Source organism: Carica papaya, chromosome 3 (assembly GCF_054855325.1).
Source record: "Carica papaya isolate Zhongbai chromosome 3, ASM5485532v1, whole genome shotgun sequence".
Lineage (NCBI taxonomy): Eukaryota > Viridiplantae > Streptophyta > Magnoliopsida > Brassicales > Caricaceae > Carica > Carica papaya.
In genome coordinates this window covers 19,416,460-19,435,313 of record NC_142311.1, presented here as the reverse complement: position 1 = coordinate 19,435,313, position 18,854 = coordinate 19,416,460, and the positions used below count along the sequence as shown (strand labels likewise).

General features: G+C 34.9%; 1 protein-coding gene across 1 annotated transcript; it reads left to right on the top strand.

Annotated features, from left to right (window-relative positions):
• Positions 1-8,284: 8,284 nt before the first annotated feature.
• On the top strand, positions 8,285-10,021 carry LOC110812956 (protein RGF1 INDUCIBLE TRANSCRIPTION FACTOR 1-like). The gene is made up of 4 exons (XM_022039911.2): positions 8,285-8,603; positions 8,724-8,921; positions 9,048-9,263; positions 9,578-10,021. Exons 1-4 carry the CDS (start codon positions 8,601-8,603, stop codon positions 9,782-9,784), a joined length of 624 nt encoding a protein of 207 aa, XP_021895603.1. The 5' UTR covers positions 8,285-8,600; the 3' UTR covers positions 9,785-10,021.
• Positions 10,022-18,854: the final 8,833 nt, after the last annotated feature.

Here is an 18,854-nt window from a genome sequence, read left to right as displayed (position 1 = left end):
CTATGATTGTTTTATCACAGGGACCGATGCAAGTGTGGCCGAATTCGGCCAGAAACGGCCAAAAACGGCCAACCCGAGGCGAATCGCTGCCGTTGCCGTCGCCGGAGCACGGTGGAGCCGCCGTGCCGGAATTGTGATATTGGCCGAAAGGGGCCCTGGGTCTAATTTGGGATTTTTTGGGACACGTGCAGGTACCAGTAGTGCGTTTCAGTTCCCCGGGAAAAATTCAGGAAAATTAGGGACAGCCTGCAGGCACACTGTAGAGCCGTATTCGGACCCCAAAACAAGTAAGGATCCCTCACCCTATTTTCTATCACGGTATTAAAGTTCAATAAATGATAAAACGGTATTTCATGAATCAACAGATGTGTGAAATTGTTTAAGATCGCTAATGGAGTCCGAATCTGGTGTGTTTGTCTGTTAGCTGTTGTTTGGCCTATTTTACGGTTTTAAATGCATTATGAGGTCTTATGTTTTCATTTCATAGTTTCGTGTGCACATATTACTGTTTTATTGATTATGGGTTGAATGACTGAGAACCCGATGTTGTATGTTGTCTTGTTTGGCATAAATTACTGGTTTGCTTGTTTGTGTGTGAATTGACGATGCTGACTGAGGAAAAAGGGAATGAAAGGTTATGTAAATTGATAATTGTATAATGTGGTCAGCCTGACTAGATATCCTGGGAGATGGTGGACGGACCGGGTCCGTAGGGAACCCTACCGGGATTGTGGTCTCTCATACCGGATGAGGTATGGAGACCTTATGTGTTTTGGCGCCCATACCGGACGGGGTATGGAGACGGCCCGTTTCACCCTTATACCGGACGAGGTATTGAGGTTTATAGTTTTGGCGCCCATACGGGACAGGGTATGGGGACGGCCCTGGAATTTGATTACAAGTGCTAAGGGTTCACGGGTAGCGGGACCCCTATGGATCCCCATGGATACTAGTAGGCTGGTAAATGAGGAAAAATATGTTGTGTAATGAGTGAATTGCAAAGGTGTGGTAAGTATTATATTATACAGCTCATATGATTTCATGATAATGATAATGTTATTGCTTTCGTATATTATTTTATGAATTTTACCGAGGTAAGTGGATAGTAAAGGATTTTATTATTGATAAAAGAATTTGTTGTAAATTATGTTCCATTGGTCTTTTTATGTTTTCTACCCACCTTTACCTCCGTGACGGTGAGATAGTGTGATGTCTTTACTGGGCTGGTGTAGCTCATTCCTTATTTAATCATTTCATATCAGGAAGACATTGTTCCCGAGCCCGTTCCGCAGGAAGACGGAGAAAAAAATGCCTGAAGACTCCGTAGTTATAATTATAGCTTTTATTTTCGAGTTTCTCTTTTAGTTAGTTTGTTCTTTTATACTTTGAGCACGTTTTTGGTTTTAGTGTAAGGGATGTTAATCAAATTTTTATTTCGCTTCCGCATTTGACCTTTTTAATACACATATTTCATTTTAAAATTCCGGGGCCGTTACACTTCTTGCATTGATTTCAACCACTGAGCTTTTTCTTCATGCTTCTGAACTTCTTGGAAGCTTTCTAGCTCTCCATCTTCAGTAAGTATAATATACTCAGAAATTGGATATCTAGTAGAAGGTTGATGTGTTCTACTTGATCTTCTAAGCTAAGGTTCTTCTGTAACCTGAGGTGCAAGGGGCTGCTCCCCCTATTCAACATCTGGTGCTGACATAACATCAATCCCTTGATCATCACGTAACTTCCCTTTATTTGTGGCATCTCTAATTGAAGGAAAAACTAGTACATGAAGAGTAATATATTTACTTGTAATCTTCTTTGATATCTCAATGACAATATCTTATTCTCATCAAAAATCACATCTCTAGACCTTATGACTTTCTTTTTCACTGGATCTCATAATCTGTACCCAAACTCTGCATCTTCATAACCTAGAAAAATACATGGAACTATCATGTCGTCAAGCTTCTGTCTTTGCTCCTTATGTACATGCATAAATGTCTTATACCTAAATACCTCCAAATGATAATAATTGATATCCTTCCTGTTCCATACTCTCTGAGGAATATCAAAATCTAAAAGAGCTGATGGAGATCAATTCATCAAGTAACAGGCCATGTAGAGTGTTTCACCTTGAAATGGCTTTGGTAAATTATTTATTTTCAATATACATCTGACCTTTTAACGAAGGGTTCTATTTGTTCTTTTAGCTATACCATTATGCTGAGGACTACCAGGAACAGTCTTCTCATGTCTGATTCCATGCTGTAGGTAATAATTCTCGAACTTCTTTGAAGTATATTCACCTCTATTATCACTGTGAAGACAGTTCAAAAGATGTTTATTTATTTCTTTCTACCATGATATGAAATTGCTTAAAATACTGAAGAACTTGGTCTTTTTTTAATATAATACTCAAACTTTTTGTAAAACATCATCAATAAAAGCAAGAAAATATTTATTACCTCTTATAGTTTCACATCAGTAGAACCACACACATTAGAGTAAACTAAATTAATATCATTCTTTTTTTCAAATGAACAAGTAAAAAAAATTATATATTATTTACCATACACACAATAATCACAGGGGTTTAAACTTATACATTTGGCAAAGGAGTAAGAGACTTTTTTGCCAAAATTTACACCTCTCTCACTCATGTGAGCTAGCCTTTTATGTCAAAAATCTTGTGAAACGTTATCTTTAGCTATATTCAGTGTCCCTCTAATAGTATTCTCTTGAGTCTTATAAAGTGTATGACATAATTTGCCTCTAACAACCATAATTAAAGCATTAATGAGTATTTATTATCTACCACCAAATAGATTATAATAACCGTTTAAGTTAATAACATTAGTAGAAATCAGATCAAAACGTAAATCTGGCACATGTCGCACGTTCTTTAGATTCAACATGCAACCAACATTTGTCTGTAAACAAATATCACTAATACCCACAATATCTACGTAGCTGGTATTACTCATCTTTACCCTACTAAAATTCTCTACTTTTTATATAGTAAAGACATCTTTTTTAGGTGTAATATGATAGGATGCTACAAAATTAATAATTCACTCAGTATCAGAATCAGTAACATGACTATGATCCTCAACAAATAAAAGTACAACCAATTTTTCATTATCATTAGTTACAGTTGCAGTAGTGTTCTGATCATCTGTCTTTTTCTGAATTTTCTCATTATTATGTTATTTTTTCCAAATCATGCAATTTCTTTTCATATGCATCTCTTTGCTACGATGATAATAACTGAATTTTTCTTTTAACTCTGATTTACCTCTAGATTTATAGCAGCCCTTAGAACCTCTACTTTTATTTTTTACTATACTCGTTGTTGTTGTAACAAGTGCCTATAAAGTCTTAATGCCCATATATTTTTTTATAATCTCTTTATTGTATAGACTATTTATTATCATAAGTAAAGACAAAATATCATTTGGAGCATAATTGCTAAGAGGCACTATCAAGGTTTCCTAATTGTCTGACAAAGAACTTAAGAACAATAACACTTGTAATTCATCATTTAAAGTCATTTTCATTGTGTTCAACTCATTTACCAACTCTTGAAATTTACTCAAGTATTCTATAATTGATTGTCCTTCTCTCATCTTCAAATTGATAAGTTCTCTAATGACGAAAGTTTTATTCTGAGCATTTTTCCTCTCATACATTTTTTTCCAATTTATTCCACAAAACTTATTCATTCACTTCTTTATTTATATAATGATAGACACTATTATCTACCCATTGTTGGATAGTTCCTACAATATGTATTTTCTCCTAGCCATCATATGATATTCTCATTGGCTTAGCAGTTTCTGACTTAATAGGATCATATAAATCCTTACAATAAAGAAGATCATCTATCTTTACTTCCAAATTGAATAATTTGAAGAAAATAATTTTATCATTATACCAGTAAATTCTTCTATTTTAATTCACATAATTAATTACATATCATAAATCAATAAACAAACCAATTAACCTTGTTTTGATACAACTTGTTAGATCTTCTAAAAAAAATCTAATCTACTTGTGTAGATTAAGGTAATCACCAAAATTAATTCAGATAATCCAATTAACAAATCCAAGCCAATTAATTTCTAAATCAATACCAATACAAACAAAGGAATAATCACAAAAATAAAAGGACACAAAATTTATGTGAAAAATCCTCAAGTGTTGAGGAAAAAACTACAGAACGAATTCCAAATCGAATCCACTATCACAAAAATCAATTATATAATCTTTTAGAGAAATACACAAATTCTTCTTTAACCAAACTTAATTTCTCTTGAATGATCACACTAAGATAATTAGAGAAAATAATTCTCCAAAAATTGATTAAAAAATAACAAAAAAACATATCTATTTTTATCAACAATCCATATCTTGATTTCTATACATGTAACCAAACAAAACTTTCCTTTTTTGCCTTCCTCGGTACCCATGCACAAAGAAGAAATAATTCATTTTCCTTTTTGCTTTTTTTTCTCTTTTTTGAAAAAAAAAACCTCTCTCTTTTTCAATCTGCATACATGAAAGAGAGAGAACCAATTTTTTTTTCTTTTTAATGCTGGTATATCGCTCTTTTGTCTTCAATTTGCATGCATCATATATATGTGTGTGTGTGTGGAAGAATAAACCGTTCTCCCTCAAGAACTAGCAACCTTATTTTTTTTCCTTTTTTATTTTGTATATTTATTAATATCATGTGGATTGGACACAATAATCAACTTTTAGGATAACATATGACCATGTCTTTCATTAACACCCCAATAGAAGCTCCTAATTTATTGGTTGGCCTTTTTCATAATTGATTGAGGTGGCCTAAAAATTTGCATAATATAAATGTATTCGGCTACCAATATTTGGTGAATTGAAATAGCTCTATTCTCATGTGAGGGGATCGTTCTTTTCTAATTTTAGAGTTTAGATTTAAGGTTATCAAATATGTGAAAAGTTTTATGATTTTTCTATTAGTAGCGATGGAGATACTTAAATGTTTACTATGACTAGAAAAAATGGACAATTTAGATATAACTCTAAATTATTATTGTAGAGGATGAGGGATGTTGGGACCGAGTAGGATATAAGGTTTATGGTGGTTTAGGGATTGTCTAAACTAGATATTAATAAGACTTTTGTAAATATCTTCATAGGTCATTAGGGGTTATTTTACCAAAAGATTATAAGATCATCTACAAATAAGAGACAAATGATGAAGGGGGAGGGGAACAACTATGGCCATAAACAGTGTGTTGGCTTTCAGCTTGGCTTAACATTCTAAAAAGTACATAAGCACCTAGGATAAAGAAGTATGGTGATAAGTAGTATCTCTATCTCATTTCCAGTTAGGGTGGATTGCCTTTGATATGTGTTCCATTGATAATAAATTAATATATGACTATATGATATGATATTAGATAACCCAAATTTGGTGTTAATGATGTCAATCTACATCAAAGAAGAATCTAGTAGGTTCCGACTCAAATATGAAAGTAAGTTCCAGTTTCCTAAATGGGAACGCCCATAATAAGAAAGTAATTTCATCCCTGACTACTTTTATAATTAGAATTATTCCAAAAGATGAGCCAAGTTTATTCAAGCCAAAAGATTTAAGATCCATGTAAGATTAATGGACTTGAAGAATTGTAAGAAAGCCCACACACAAGGAAGATGGCCCACACCAATCAAGCGTGCGCACCCCACATGCACGCGACATGTGCATGTGCACTGTAAGGCTCGAGCATAGGCAGACCCAGTAGCTCTATCGCACGGCTCAGAAGGGCTGCAAGCACCACTCACAGAGCTCGTCGCACGCGCGTAAGCCCAAGGGGTCGAATGCGTGCACCCTGTGCGGACAGGCTCGGAACCGGTCCAGCTAGCCTAGCGTGTGACCCGCGGCCTAACCCATAGGCTCACTGACCACGGCCCGTACGGATCAGTACGCCTGGGTTGCCCAAATCTAGTCGGCCTATTCTGCACTTTTTAAATAATTAAGTTATTTTATTTTTTAATTTTTACTTTTAAAAGGCTTTGGGACCCACTTTTTAATTACCCATGTTTTTAAATTAAAATTTCACATGTCCAAATTAATTTTTCCATGTGTTTTATATAGAAATTATATGAGATAAGTCATATTCTATTTTAATTATTATTTTAATGTAAATTTTATTCCTAGAATTATTTAATTAATTTTTTTGTATTTATATAGGATAAAATAAATATTTTATTATATAATTATCCTATAAGTAGATAGAATTTTATTTAGGATATTATTTTATTAATTTATGTAAGAGTTTGTACTCATCTAGATTGTTCCGCAAAAGACTATAAATAAATCTTTGCCCATGTATTTATTTGGGATAAAATAAATATTTTATTATATAATTATCCTATAATTAGATAGAATTTTATTTAGGATATTATTTTATTAATTTATGTAAGAGTTTGTACTCATCTAAATTGCTCCGGGAAAGACTATAAATAGGTCTTTGCCCATATATTGTAAACAACACTAATTACAATTAATTTGAGAGAATTCTTGAAAGTTTAGAATTTTTTTAGCATTTTTGCTAATTTAGCTTCTTTAAATTCTTCGAGAAGCATGAGTCTTCAGAAGTCTTGTTGAACTAAGAAGCGGGAATCAACTTATTGGTAAGTCTATGATATTTTTTCTTTCCTTATTTTATTTTTTTAGTCTTTATTTTTACATTCTTTTTAAAATTGTGGATTCAATTAGAGGGAGAGGTTTATCTAAACAGTTAAAATTTTGATATCATATAATGTTGAGTGGGGTATAGGAATTGATTCAATTCTTCTCATACCCTATCGCGTCACTATGGTATAACATTGAGATATTAATTGCAATCACTTTTTCTAAAGACCTTACACATTTGGAAACTTGATTTAGAAAATCCTATTCTAGTTTTTTAAAAGCCAATGGAGATTAAGACACAAAGCATAATGGAGCACATGTGCAAGGAGATGAGCATTGCATAAATGCAACTCAAAATGTGCATGGGCCACACGGGACAAAAATTATTATACTAAGTCGGCCACTCACTAGATCATGGACCAAGAGACTCAAGTAAGCCTTTCAAGTTTACGTTCAAGAATGAATAAGGAATGTTTGGGCTGAACAATAAAGAAGTGGACCAAATTCACTAAGTCACATGGAGAAGTAGCTCGTTGATCTTCTACAAGTCATTAGGTCGAATTTCCAAGCTCAAATTCATGAAGAATAAAGCCCAAGGTTTTAATTAATTAGTCATGTTAATGTGTAATATGAAAAATGAGTTTTAATTGGGAGCCTTTGAAGATATGAAGTTTTTTTTTTTTTTTTTTTTTTTTAATTAGGATTCATTAATCCATATATGGATTAGTTATTCCTTTTCCTATTATGATTGGGAATTGGTTTCCATGTAGGATTCATTATTCATTTTCCTAATATGATTGAGTTTTAACATTATATTATATATTAAATCTTAGGATTGAGATTAGTATAGAATTCCATATACAAGACTTTGTTATGCATATTTTTCTTTATTATGCCATTGAAATAAAATAATTTTAACAAAAGGCTATATAATCTTCTTTCTTGTGGTGTTTTTTCTTTCATCTTAATTATCATAGTTCTAATTATAAGTTAATTGTGGATTAAGTAGGAAGAGTTAATTAAAACTTCAAATTTTAATGCTAATTATGTGTGTATGTGGTGGATTTAATTTTGGATCCTGCATCAAAATTTTCTATTGAAGATATGTTCTAATCCTGGGTAAATAAATACAAGCAGGACAGTGTTAAGAGGGAGGAGAAGTCTGAGGATAAGGAACAAGATGTAAGGGAAAAACAGAAACAATAACTAGAAGATATTTTATGAATGATACTGAAATAAACAAAATAAAAAAAAAAAAAAACAAAAAATCCCAACTCAGTAAGTACAAATCCTGGAGACTTAAGTCATTTTTACTTTCTCTCTCTGTATTAGTTTTTTATTGCACCTAATAAGTTGGTGAATAGTTTTTTATTACAACTCTAATGTAATTTTGTTTATAATAATAGTGTTTGTACTTGAAAAAGAAATATCTAACTACAATAATGGAGGGAAAAAAAAACATTAACGAACAAATTTAAAAGAGAAAATATCAAAGGAAGAATGTGAGATTCATATGGATTAAAATAGGTAAATACATATGATAAGACCGAGGAGAGAGTGAAAAGGAGAGGGAGGAAATTTAAAGGAAATAGGGAAGTGGGTTCCTTGAACCCAACGCGTCTCTGCTTCGGAGTTAGGTTCGTACGGTAGACTTTTCTTCTGCGGATAAGAACAACCTCTCTCTCTCTCTCTCTCTAACCCTTCTTCTTTATCGTCTGTCGCCGCCTCCACTTCCCCTCCCTATAAACCTTTCTCTTCCCTTTTCGTCTACATTTTTTTCTCTAAAGCCCACTCCCTCATTCTCTCTCTGTGTCCTCATTTTTAGTAGACGAACATTCTCTCTGTATAACTTCAGTTTTCAAAGCTGGCGATCGAAAATCAAGAAACTAGTGTTCGGGAAATCAAGCCCAAGAACAGAAGAATCATGGTCTCTGACATTATTTTGATTTAAAATGTTGTGTTCTGCATTGTTTCGTACTTTGATTGGTGAATCGCAACAATTTTGTTTGTTTTTTGTTGTTAACAACTGTATTTGATTGATTGACAGGGAGCCGGGGGTCCTGATGAGGAGGACAACAGGTGGCCTCCATGGCTTAAGCCTCTGTTAAGAGAGCAGTTTTTTGTTCAGTGCAAAACACATATTGATTCTCACAAGAGCGAATGCAATATGTACTGTTTGGATTGTATGAATGGCGCTCTCTGCTCTCTCTGCCTAGCCTACCATAAAGATCATCGTGCTATTCAGGTTCATTATTTTCCCTCTTTCACATTTTCTCAGTTCTTTGATTGATTTTCACAACGAATTTACAGATTCACTATGGGAAAAAGAATATGTATGTACTTAATTGGGCTGTGTGATTGTTGTGCGTAGATAAGGAGATCGTCGTACCATGATGTTATAAGAGTATGTGAGATTCAGAAAGTGCTGGACATATCTGGAGTTCAGACATATGTGATAAACAGTGCGAAGGTGGTGTTTTTAAACCAGAGGCCTCAGCCAAGGCCCGGCAAAGGCGTTATCAACACCTGCGAGGTTTGCGATCGCAGTCTCGTCGATTCTTTCCGCTTTTGCTCCCTCGCCTGTAAGGTAAAATATCTTCCTTCTATTATCTTCTTTTCAACCCTTATATTACACAACAGACTCCATTGACGTTGTTGTAATCGTAATATCTATACGCGTATCACCCATATGTATCAACAAAAGAATGTGATTGTTTTTCAAAAGAAAAATTATTATTACGAATTGGGTACATTCTAAAATGTTTAACCCAGCTGGGTTTGTGAAATATCTCGTGATTATTTCGAACGATTGTTTTTCAAAAATAGTTTTCATTTTAAAAATTATGACTACGAACGGGGTAGATTTCAAAATGTAGTAATGATTGTTGGTAATTTTGACAGATAGTGGGAACATCGAAGAAAAGGAAGGGGATGGAATCAGATTCAGAGGATTCATATGGCAGCAGCCATAGGAAGCAGAATAAAGAAGTGGCGAGCTTTACTCCATCAACACCTCCTCCAACCCTAGTAGTCAATAATTACAGAACGGCAAAGCGGAGGAAAGGAATTCCTCACCGTGCTCCAATGGGAGGACTTGTTATGGAGTAATAGAAGGAAGTAAAATTACAATAATACCCTTTTGTGTTGTGTGTATATCATCAACCACGAAAAGACAAAGCCTAGAATTGAAAAAATAATAATAATAATAATGTAAAATAAGTTGTCCCAATATCTAAGTAGGTAAAAGGGTTTTGAAAGTGTTGGGTGTAAATATAGACAGATAGGTTTCCTTTTTAGGGGAATGTACTCTCTACATATGAAAATAAGTCATCTTTTATGTATTCATTCATATCTTGCATTAGATTGTATCTTTTATCTGTTTGACTAATGGGATCTTTAAATTTGGAAACTGGGATTAGTCTTAATAGCGAATTACAGGTTTTTTTTTTTTTTTTGTAAAAATTGTCATCTATAATTGCAAACAATTAATAAAAAAATTTAAAATAAATAATTAATAATTGAGTCAAATTATTGGAAGATACGGTACATGCAACTCCTCTACATATGAATGGGAGGTTGTACAGCAAGTGTATGGAGTGGGTCCCACATGTTGTGACACGTGGGAGGATTGGAAGCGCACGTGGGAAAGGAGCTTAAATCTGGTTTGGTTGTTAGGAAAAGTAAATGAAAATGGTGTTGGGTCTTGGAATGAAGAAATAAAATAAGTATGGTCAGCCGCCCCCCTCCCCAACTAGTTTCTTTTCTTTCTTTTTTTTTTTTTTTTTTTTTATAATTTCTTTCTTAGCCCGTAGTGGGTGTTCGATTTTCCATATGCTGTGGGGCCCAGACCTTCTTTGGATCCATTCTACTCTTTACATTTATATATATATATTATATTATATGTATAAGTCTGAAATGTATTTAAAAGATGTTCTAAAAACTCACTATAATTTTAGGTTAGATTAACCAGAAAAAAGAAAATTACACGAGGTGGGGGAGTTGGTGTTGACTATTCTATTACTGTTTGATCTATTTTTTTACTATTTGATTCATATCCAATACTGTTAGACTATATAATTTCTCATATATAATGAGTTGAAATTGTAATTACTTATAAATATGGGGTCATTTTTGTAATTACCGATAAATTAAATCCAGTGTATAAATACCGGTAATTCTCTCACTTAATTATACATTATCATTTTCTAAAACTCTTAAAAGATCTCTCAATTTTTTTTCTCTTGAAACTTCCCAATGAATAAGTTTTAGAATGTCTGTGATCATCTTATCGTACAAAGTTACATCCCCCGCATTAAAATACAATTTTGATGTTGGTAGATATAAAATTTCTCTGAATACGATTTGATTTTTTTTTTTTACTATTTTAAAGTATTAATATTTTTTTAAAAAATAAATTTTATCTTTTTACATAATATTTTAAATTAATAAAATTCACTTATATTTTAATCACTCAAAGACAAGATGAGAAGAAGATATTCATAATTTTTTTTTTTTTTTTTTTTTTTTTGTTTTTGGGGGTAAATTCTAATAATGTTGTCTTGTAGAAGAGAAAGTAGCTGCCTACAATGCATAGAATTCAAACAAAGCATCTTTGATTTAAGATGTTTCATATTCAATATTGGTTGACTCTGAAAAAAGTACTCTCATAATTTTACTCCATTCACATTGACTTGGGGTCATGCATAATGCTAAAAAATGCATACATATTACTTTTTCAATGTTTAACAGTATGTTCTATTTTTACACAAAAATGAGAAGCTATTAATTTGATATATGTATTATGTATTAATTTCATATAATTAGTCTATCAACAATGGTAAAGTTGAATAGTAAAAATTAAAAAAAAAAAAACATTATAATAACATAATAAATTTATAAAAATTATAAATTAACAGTGAATTTTTTTAATCAGATGCTACAAAATATTTTAAAAAAATATTCTATTTAATTATTAATAAAATTGATTAAAAAAATAACATTATATTTTAGATAAAACTCCAACTTAAGATAGATAAAATTTTACTTATGATTAAAATTCATAAAAAAAATAATAATAATAATGTGGTTTTTCATATGTATTATAAAAAGTTTTAAATTCATTTCTCTTATGAAAACTTGATTTTGTATAATCAATTCTTTTTTTTTTTTTTTTTCATTTTTTCCATGCTTGGGATAGTTGGGGGAAAATCCATATTGAATGCAAATTTAAAATATAGCGAGCACAAGAGAAATCAAGTAATTTTCTAGTTAAAGGCGATAGTAATTAAGTTTTACAATTGAGACAACTACATGAATACTAATTGTATTATCTAAAGTAATTCAAAAAACCTTATCTATAATATTAAAAAAAAAAATTAATAGCTTCTCAAATTAAATTTCAAATTACATAATTAGGAGTATCAACTTTTTAAGAATTAATTTTTTTTTTTTTTTAATGTAAAATGAAATCATTAGCAATCCAAGGTCTTATCATGCATAAGTAAATGGTCTCACATTAAGAGGTTCAAATATCATTATCTAAAGAAATCTTAAAAGAATATATATTTTTTTTAAACTTCAAATAGTTGTTTCTTCTTTTTGAGTTATAAATCTAAAGTATTTTAAAGTGTTATAACAAATGAAATTAAAATTTAGTTCAAAAGTTACTTAGAATGTATTTTTAAAAAAGTTGGATGGTCAATGTTAGGTATTTGCTTAGGGAACTACACTTTTTTCATTAATAAATAATTTAATTTTGTAACATTTTTTTTAAAATTAAGACTATAAGAAAAATATTTAATTCTGTAACTTTTCTTATTAAAAAATATAATAGAAATATTTTACCAAGAATTTATGAAATTGAGTTATTGCACGAATCATAAAAAAAAAATAACTCACAAAATACTTCATGTTAACTATTTGCTTAAAGAATGACACTTGGTTTTCTTTTTTATTGGTTCAAATACTTGAATAAGTATTCTCAGTCAATAAGTTGTTATATTCTTCGAGAAATAATTAGTGTACTTGTGATTTTAAGGATTTTGTTTCTTTTAAGTATTATAAATAAAAAGGATTGACTGATAGATAAAACACATAATTCCTTTGTTGCATGTTGTATCTTTCTTCTAATACTTTTTTGTTTTGCTTTGGTTCTCTAATTTTCATATCTCAAACTTTCACTCAATTTCATTAAAATTTTGTTTGGTCTCAATAAAATACTAAATAGTATTTTTTCTAATTTGAGATTCCTAACTTTTGATTTAAATATATATATATATATATCTGCACTAGACCTGCCTATATATGATATATTTTATAAATTTTGTAAAGTTAAACATGAGTTGAGAGGAAGACATTGCCATTATGCCTTCATTATTTTCTTTATGGCGCATTTGGAAACACATATTGTAACAGCCCCGGAAAATATTAAAATGAAATGAGTATTTAAATATATCGAATGCGGAAGCGAGATCAAAATTTCAGTTAACATCCCTTACACGAAAAAAAAACCAAACAAACGTACTTAAAATATAAAAGATTAAACTAACTAAGAAAGAAAACTCGAAAATAAACTATGCGTATGACTACAGAGTCTCTAGGCATCCCCTTCGTCGTCCTCCCGCGGAACGGGCTCGGGAACCATGTCTTCCTGATCTGAAATGGTTAATTAAGGAGTGAGCTACACTAGCCCAGTAAGAACATCACGATATCTCACCGTCACGGAGATAAAGGTGGGTAGAAAAACACAAAAAGACCAATGGAGCATAATTTACAACAAACTCGTTTATTAACATGAAAACCTTTACCATCCACTTACCTTGGTGGAATTTATGAAAACAATATGAGAAAAACAATAACATTATCATAATCATTGAATAATCTAAGCTGTAAAACATAACACTTATCACGCCTCTTGTAATTCAATCATTGTACAACATATCTTTTTTTTTTCATTTACCAGCCTACTAGTATCCGTGGGGGTCCATAGGGGTTCCGCTACCCGTTAACCTTTAACATTCATAATCAGTTTCCAGGGCCGTCCCCATATCCCGTCCGGTATGGGCGCTAAAACCATGAACCTCAATACCCCGTCCGGTATGAGGGTGAAACGGGCCGTCCCCATACCCCGTCCGGTATGGGCGCCAAAACCATAAACCTCAATACCCCGTCCGGTATGAGGGTGAAACGGGCCGTCCCCATACCCCGTCCGGTATGGGCGCCAAAACCATAAACCTCAATACCCCGTCCGGTATGAGGGTGAAACGGGCCGTCCCCATACCCCGTCCGGTATGGGCGCCAAAACCATAAACCTCAATACCCCGTCCGGCATGAGGGTGAAACGGGCCGTCCCCATACCCCGTCCGGTATGGGCGCCAAAACCATAAGATCTCCATACCCCATCCGGCATGTGAGACCACAATCCCGGTAGGGTTCCCTACGGACCCGGTCCGTCCACCATCTCTCAGGATATCTAGTCAGGCTAACCCCATCATACAATTATCAGTCTACACAATCTTTCATTTTCCTTTTCCTCAATAAGCATCATCAATTCACATTTTAAAAAAAGTAAATCGTAATTCATGCCAAACAGACAACACACAGTATCAGTTCTTCAGTCTTTCAACCCATAATTAATAAAACAGTAATATATGCACTCGAAACTATACAATGAACACATCAAACCTCATAATGCATTTAAAGCTGTAAAACAGGCCAAATAACAGTAAATTATCAATCACACTAGACTCGGGCTCCATTAGCAACCTTAAGCAATTTCACATATGTGTTAATTCAAGAAATACCGTTTTATCATTTTGAACTTTAATACCGTGATAGGAAATAGGGTGAGGGGTCCTTACTTGTTTTCGGGATCCGAATACGATTCACAGTGCGCCTGCAGGCTGTCCCTAATTTTCCCTGAATTTTTCCTGGGGAACTGAAATACACTAACAGTACCTGCACGTGTTCCAAAAAAAATCCAAATTAGGCCCAGGGCCCCTTTCGGACCAAATCGCAACTCCGGCACGGCGGCTCTGCTGTGCTCCGGCGACGGCGCCGCCGCTGGCGGCGGCGAGTCGCCTCGGGTTGGCTGTTTTCGGCCGAATTCGGCCACGCTCGCATTGGTCCTTGTCAGAAAATAACCCTAGGGCCCTCGAGGGGCCAAAAAATCACGGAAAAACGGAGCTTACCGGCGGCGGCGCTCTCGGGTGCAGCGGCTCTCCGGCGAGGTTCGTGTTTTGGTGATTCAGCTCCGGTCAACCTGTAGAGAAAAGAATGGTGATCACGGTGATATAAAAATTGCATCGAACGGAGGCCGGGAAGGGCCTCGTCGGAGGTAAAAACCGAGAGGGGCGCGGCGGCGCCGCTGGGTTTCGGCCGCGTATTCCGGCCGTTTGGCAGGGATTTCGGCCTCAATTTGGCCATAGGAGGAATCAGTGGAGAAAAACGAGTCGGGGGTATGAAATTTACCTCGATCGGCGGTCGGAAATTTCCCCGGTGCGGCGGCGAGTGGCGGCGGGTGGCGGCGGTCGACCTCTGGTTCGTCTTCTCCGGCGAGCGGCTGGCGGCTAGGGTTTTTGGTCTGGTGTGGAGGTTCTATTTATAACCCCTTGCCTTTTGATCACAGCCGTTCATTTCGTTTTAATCTGGGCCGTTCGTTTTTGATTGAATCTGGGCCGTCCGATCGCGTGATTGATCTGGGCCGTCGGATCGCACCCACGCGGATCGCCAACGTGGCTCCTTTCGGAGTGACGCAATCTTGCCACGTGGCAGGCCCTGGTTGGCCGGGACTGCTGACCGGGCCTGCTGACGTGGCTGCTGACGTGGCACCTTTTTTTTTTTTTTTTTTTTTTCTCCTCCTCCTTTCCGAGTGCTACACATATATATTATTATGATTATTATTTTTGCAATGAACATGTAATACCCGAGCTCGAAAAATGACTCGGAATATCACGGCCCCAGAAATTCTAAAAGAAATAAATTATAAATTTTGGAAGCGAAATAAATAGTTAGGGTTTACATTCCTTACACAATAACTGAAAGTACTAAATAGAACTTACATGAATAACTCTTCTAAAAGAACAATTAAGAACCAAGGAAATACATTAAAAGTAAACGACTGAATGTTCTATTCACAATCCTCTTGTAGATCGAGCTGTGGATCCTGGTCATCTTGATTTGAAATGGTTAATGAAAGAATGAGCTACACTATCCCACTAAGAATATCACGCTACTCATCGACATAGAAATGAAGGTTGGTAGAAATCATAAAAACAACTAATGAAGCTTTTAATTAAGCAAAATCGTTTCTCATAAATAAAATCATTTATCACCTATTTATCGTAACAAATTTTTTAAAAACAATCTATAGAGACAATAATATAACACATTTTATAATTTCATATGTAATCGGTTAGAACAATAATTTTTTCTTTTATCAGCCTATTAGTATCCATGGGGGTCCATAAGAATGTTCTCATAATGCGTGAACATTTTCCTTTAACATTTTCAATTAACGGGCCGTCCTCATACCCCGTCCGGTATGAGCACTAAATTACTAAACTTCGATACCCCATCCAGTATGACGGTGAAACGGGCTGTTCCCATACCTCATCCGGTATGAGCACCAAATTACCAAATCTCGATACCACATCCGGTATGAGGCAACGTTCACAGTAGGGTTCCCTATGTACCCGGTCCGTCCACCATCTCTCAGGATATCCAATAAGACTGTTGTTTCATCCATTCACTTAATCAAACAATTTTCTGATTTCCTTTAATTTTCAGTTTCTCAATTCAACCATAATCACATGAAGCAAACAATACATGCATTCAAACTATAAGATCAATCAATTAGATATTATCATGCATTTAAACTGTCAAATAAATTAATAGAATCAACAGTGAATAATTTCTACTTATGTCTCTATTAGTGACCTGTAATTAATCATGAATATTTTTTAAACTGCCCAAAACATCATATTATTATCATTAATTAGACTTCAATTGCATAACAGGAAATAAGGTAAGGAATTCTTACTCAAATTGATGTCCGAAATGCTAAACTTGTTGGCTACGCCTACTGACGGGCTCCCGGGTTCCCTACATTTTCATTCGGGAATTAAAACATGCTTCAAGTACCTAGAAATATCCCAAAAAATTCAAAATCAGTGTTAGGACCCCTTTTGGCTAATTCTAAAATTTTGGCACTACGGTTTCGCTATGCCCCGACGACAGCACCACCGCCCACGACGGTGGTTTGCCTCGGGTAAAAGGGCTGAATTCGACCGGTTTTGAATCAATTCGTATGAGAAAACACGTTAAGGGCCTCGGTTGGCCCAAAAATAAAAAAAAATCGAAACTCACCGGCGGTGGGGTTCTCAGGTGCGGCAGCTTCACCGGCTCACCTTTGCGGTTGGGTGTTTTACTTCGGTCAACCTGCAGAGAAGGAAACAGTGATTATAATGGTCTAAGAATTATGCAGAACTCGAATCAGGAAGGACCTCATCGGAGATGTTTTTTATAATTTCTTGGGGCGGTGCCGCTGGGCTTTGCCTGCAGTTTTCGGCCAATCCATCGATCCTTTTGCTCTGATTTGGTCATAAGGGTGTTTAAAATCGAATTTCGACTAAAGCAGAAAATTTTTACCTCTTTTGGCAGTCGAAAGTGGTTCTGGCTTGCAGTCAGCTTCCCTTCCAGCAGCTGAGTCTTCTTCTCCGACAAGGGGTTCGGCAGATAGGGTTAGGGTTTGGTATGAAGAGAGTTATTTATTTTTGTTCTCTTTTAATCTGGGTCGTCCATCGCTTTTGATATGGACTCTCCGATTGTGATTAAATAGGGGGTGAATCTGAGCCGTTCATTGTGATTTAATCTAAACCATCCGTTCGCGTTTAAATAGGAAGTGGATATGGACCATCCATGTGCTCATAAATAAATCTGGACCTTCCGATCGCGGGCACACGAATTGCCCGCGTGGCCACTACGAGGCACTGCGTCAGGGTCCTTTGCCATGCGGCGTGCTCTGGTTCGTTGAGGCGGCTGACTGAGAATCCTACGTGATACAATTTCTTTAAATTATATTTTCACCCCCAATTTTCGAATTTTCCTTCAAAAATACTTCCAAAACCTAAATTTTCACCCATTTTTTTCAAAATTATTTTCAATTTCATCCTTCATTTAATTTCCTCCATTTTTACATTAAATAATAATTCAAAAAATAAAATTTAAATTATACCATTTAACCAAAATCGGGGTCGCATACTTTGATACATCTTAGTGCTTCCTGGATGCATGAAAAACTTTGAGTTATGCACTTCTGTCATGATGTTCCTTTTCAACTCACTGTCACCTGGAACACACATCCTGTTCTGAAATCTAAGCAACCTATCGGTAGAGACTCGAAATTATGGATTAACTCCCTGTTCTGCATCTTTCTTGAGGGCTGCTAGGGTAGAATCACCGGACTGAGCTTCTTTATTCTTTGGATCAGCTCAGGTTGAACATTCAAGTGGGCCAAACATGTGACTCTCTTCAGGTCCTGAAGTCTTACCTGTTGTGCGGCCCCTATTACCCTGCATTCTGAAACCATCAAGTGAGCTAATATACCTGTACTTTTCCTACTGAATGCGTCGGCTACTACTTTGTCCTTACTCGGTGATATAAGATGTTGCAATCATAGTTCTTGAGAAGTTCTATTCACCTTCTTTGATGCATGTTGAGATCATTTTGAGTGAATATATGTTTCAACCTCTTATAATTGGTATAGATCTGAAAAGTCTCCCTATACAAGTAATGACACCAAGTCTTCAAGGCATGGATAATTACGGCAAGTTCTAAGTCATGGGTGGGGTAGTTTTTCTCATGACTCTTCAACTACCTGAACCTATAGGCTATGACCTTCCCATGCTGCATCACAACACAACCCAACCCTAGGTAGGAGGCATCATTATAAACCGTATATCCACCCGATTCGCTCGGCAAGGCTAACACAGGTGCAATAGTCAACCGTTTCTTTAGTTCTGAAAAAAAATTTTCACAGTTCTCGTTTCACTCAAACTTAACGTTCTTCTTTGTGAACCAAGTCAGAGGAGCGGCTAGGTTAGAAAATCCTTCCACAAACCTACGGTAATAACCTACCATCCCAAGTAAGCTACGAATTTTCTTGACCAAGGTCAATTTT

Excerpts from the sequence above, each read along its gene's own strand:
- LOC110812956 (XM_022039911.2), top strand. Across the intron at positions 8,922-9,047 it reads AAGATCATCGTGCTATTCAG|ATAAGGAGATCGTCGTACCA; the intron begins GTTCATTATTTT and ends TGTTGTGCGTAG. Across the intron at positions 9,264-9,577 it reads TTTGCTCCCTCGCCTGTAAG|ATAGTGGGAACATCGAAGAA; the intron begins GTAAAATATCTT and ends TAATTTTGACAG.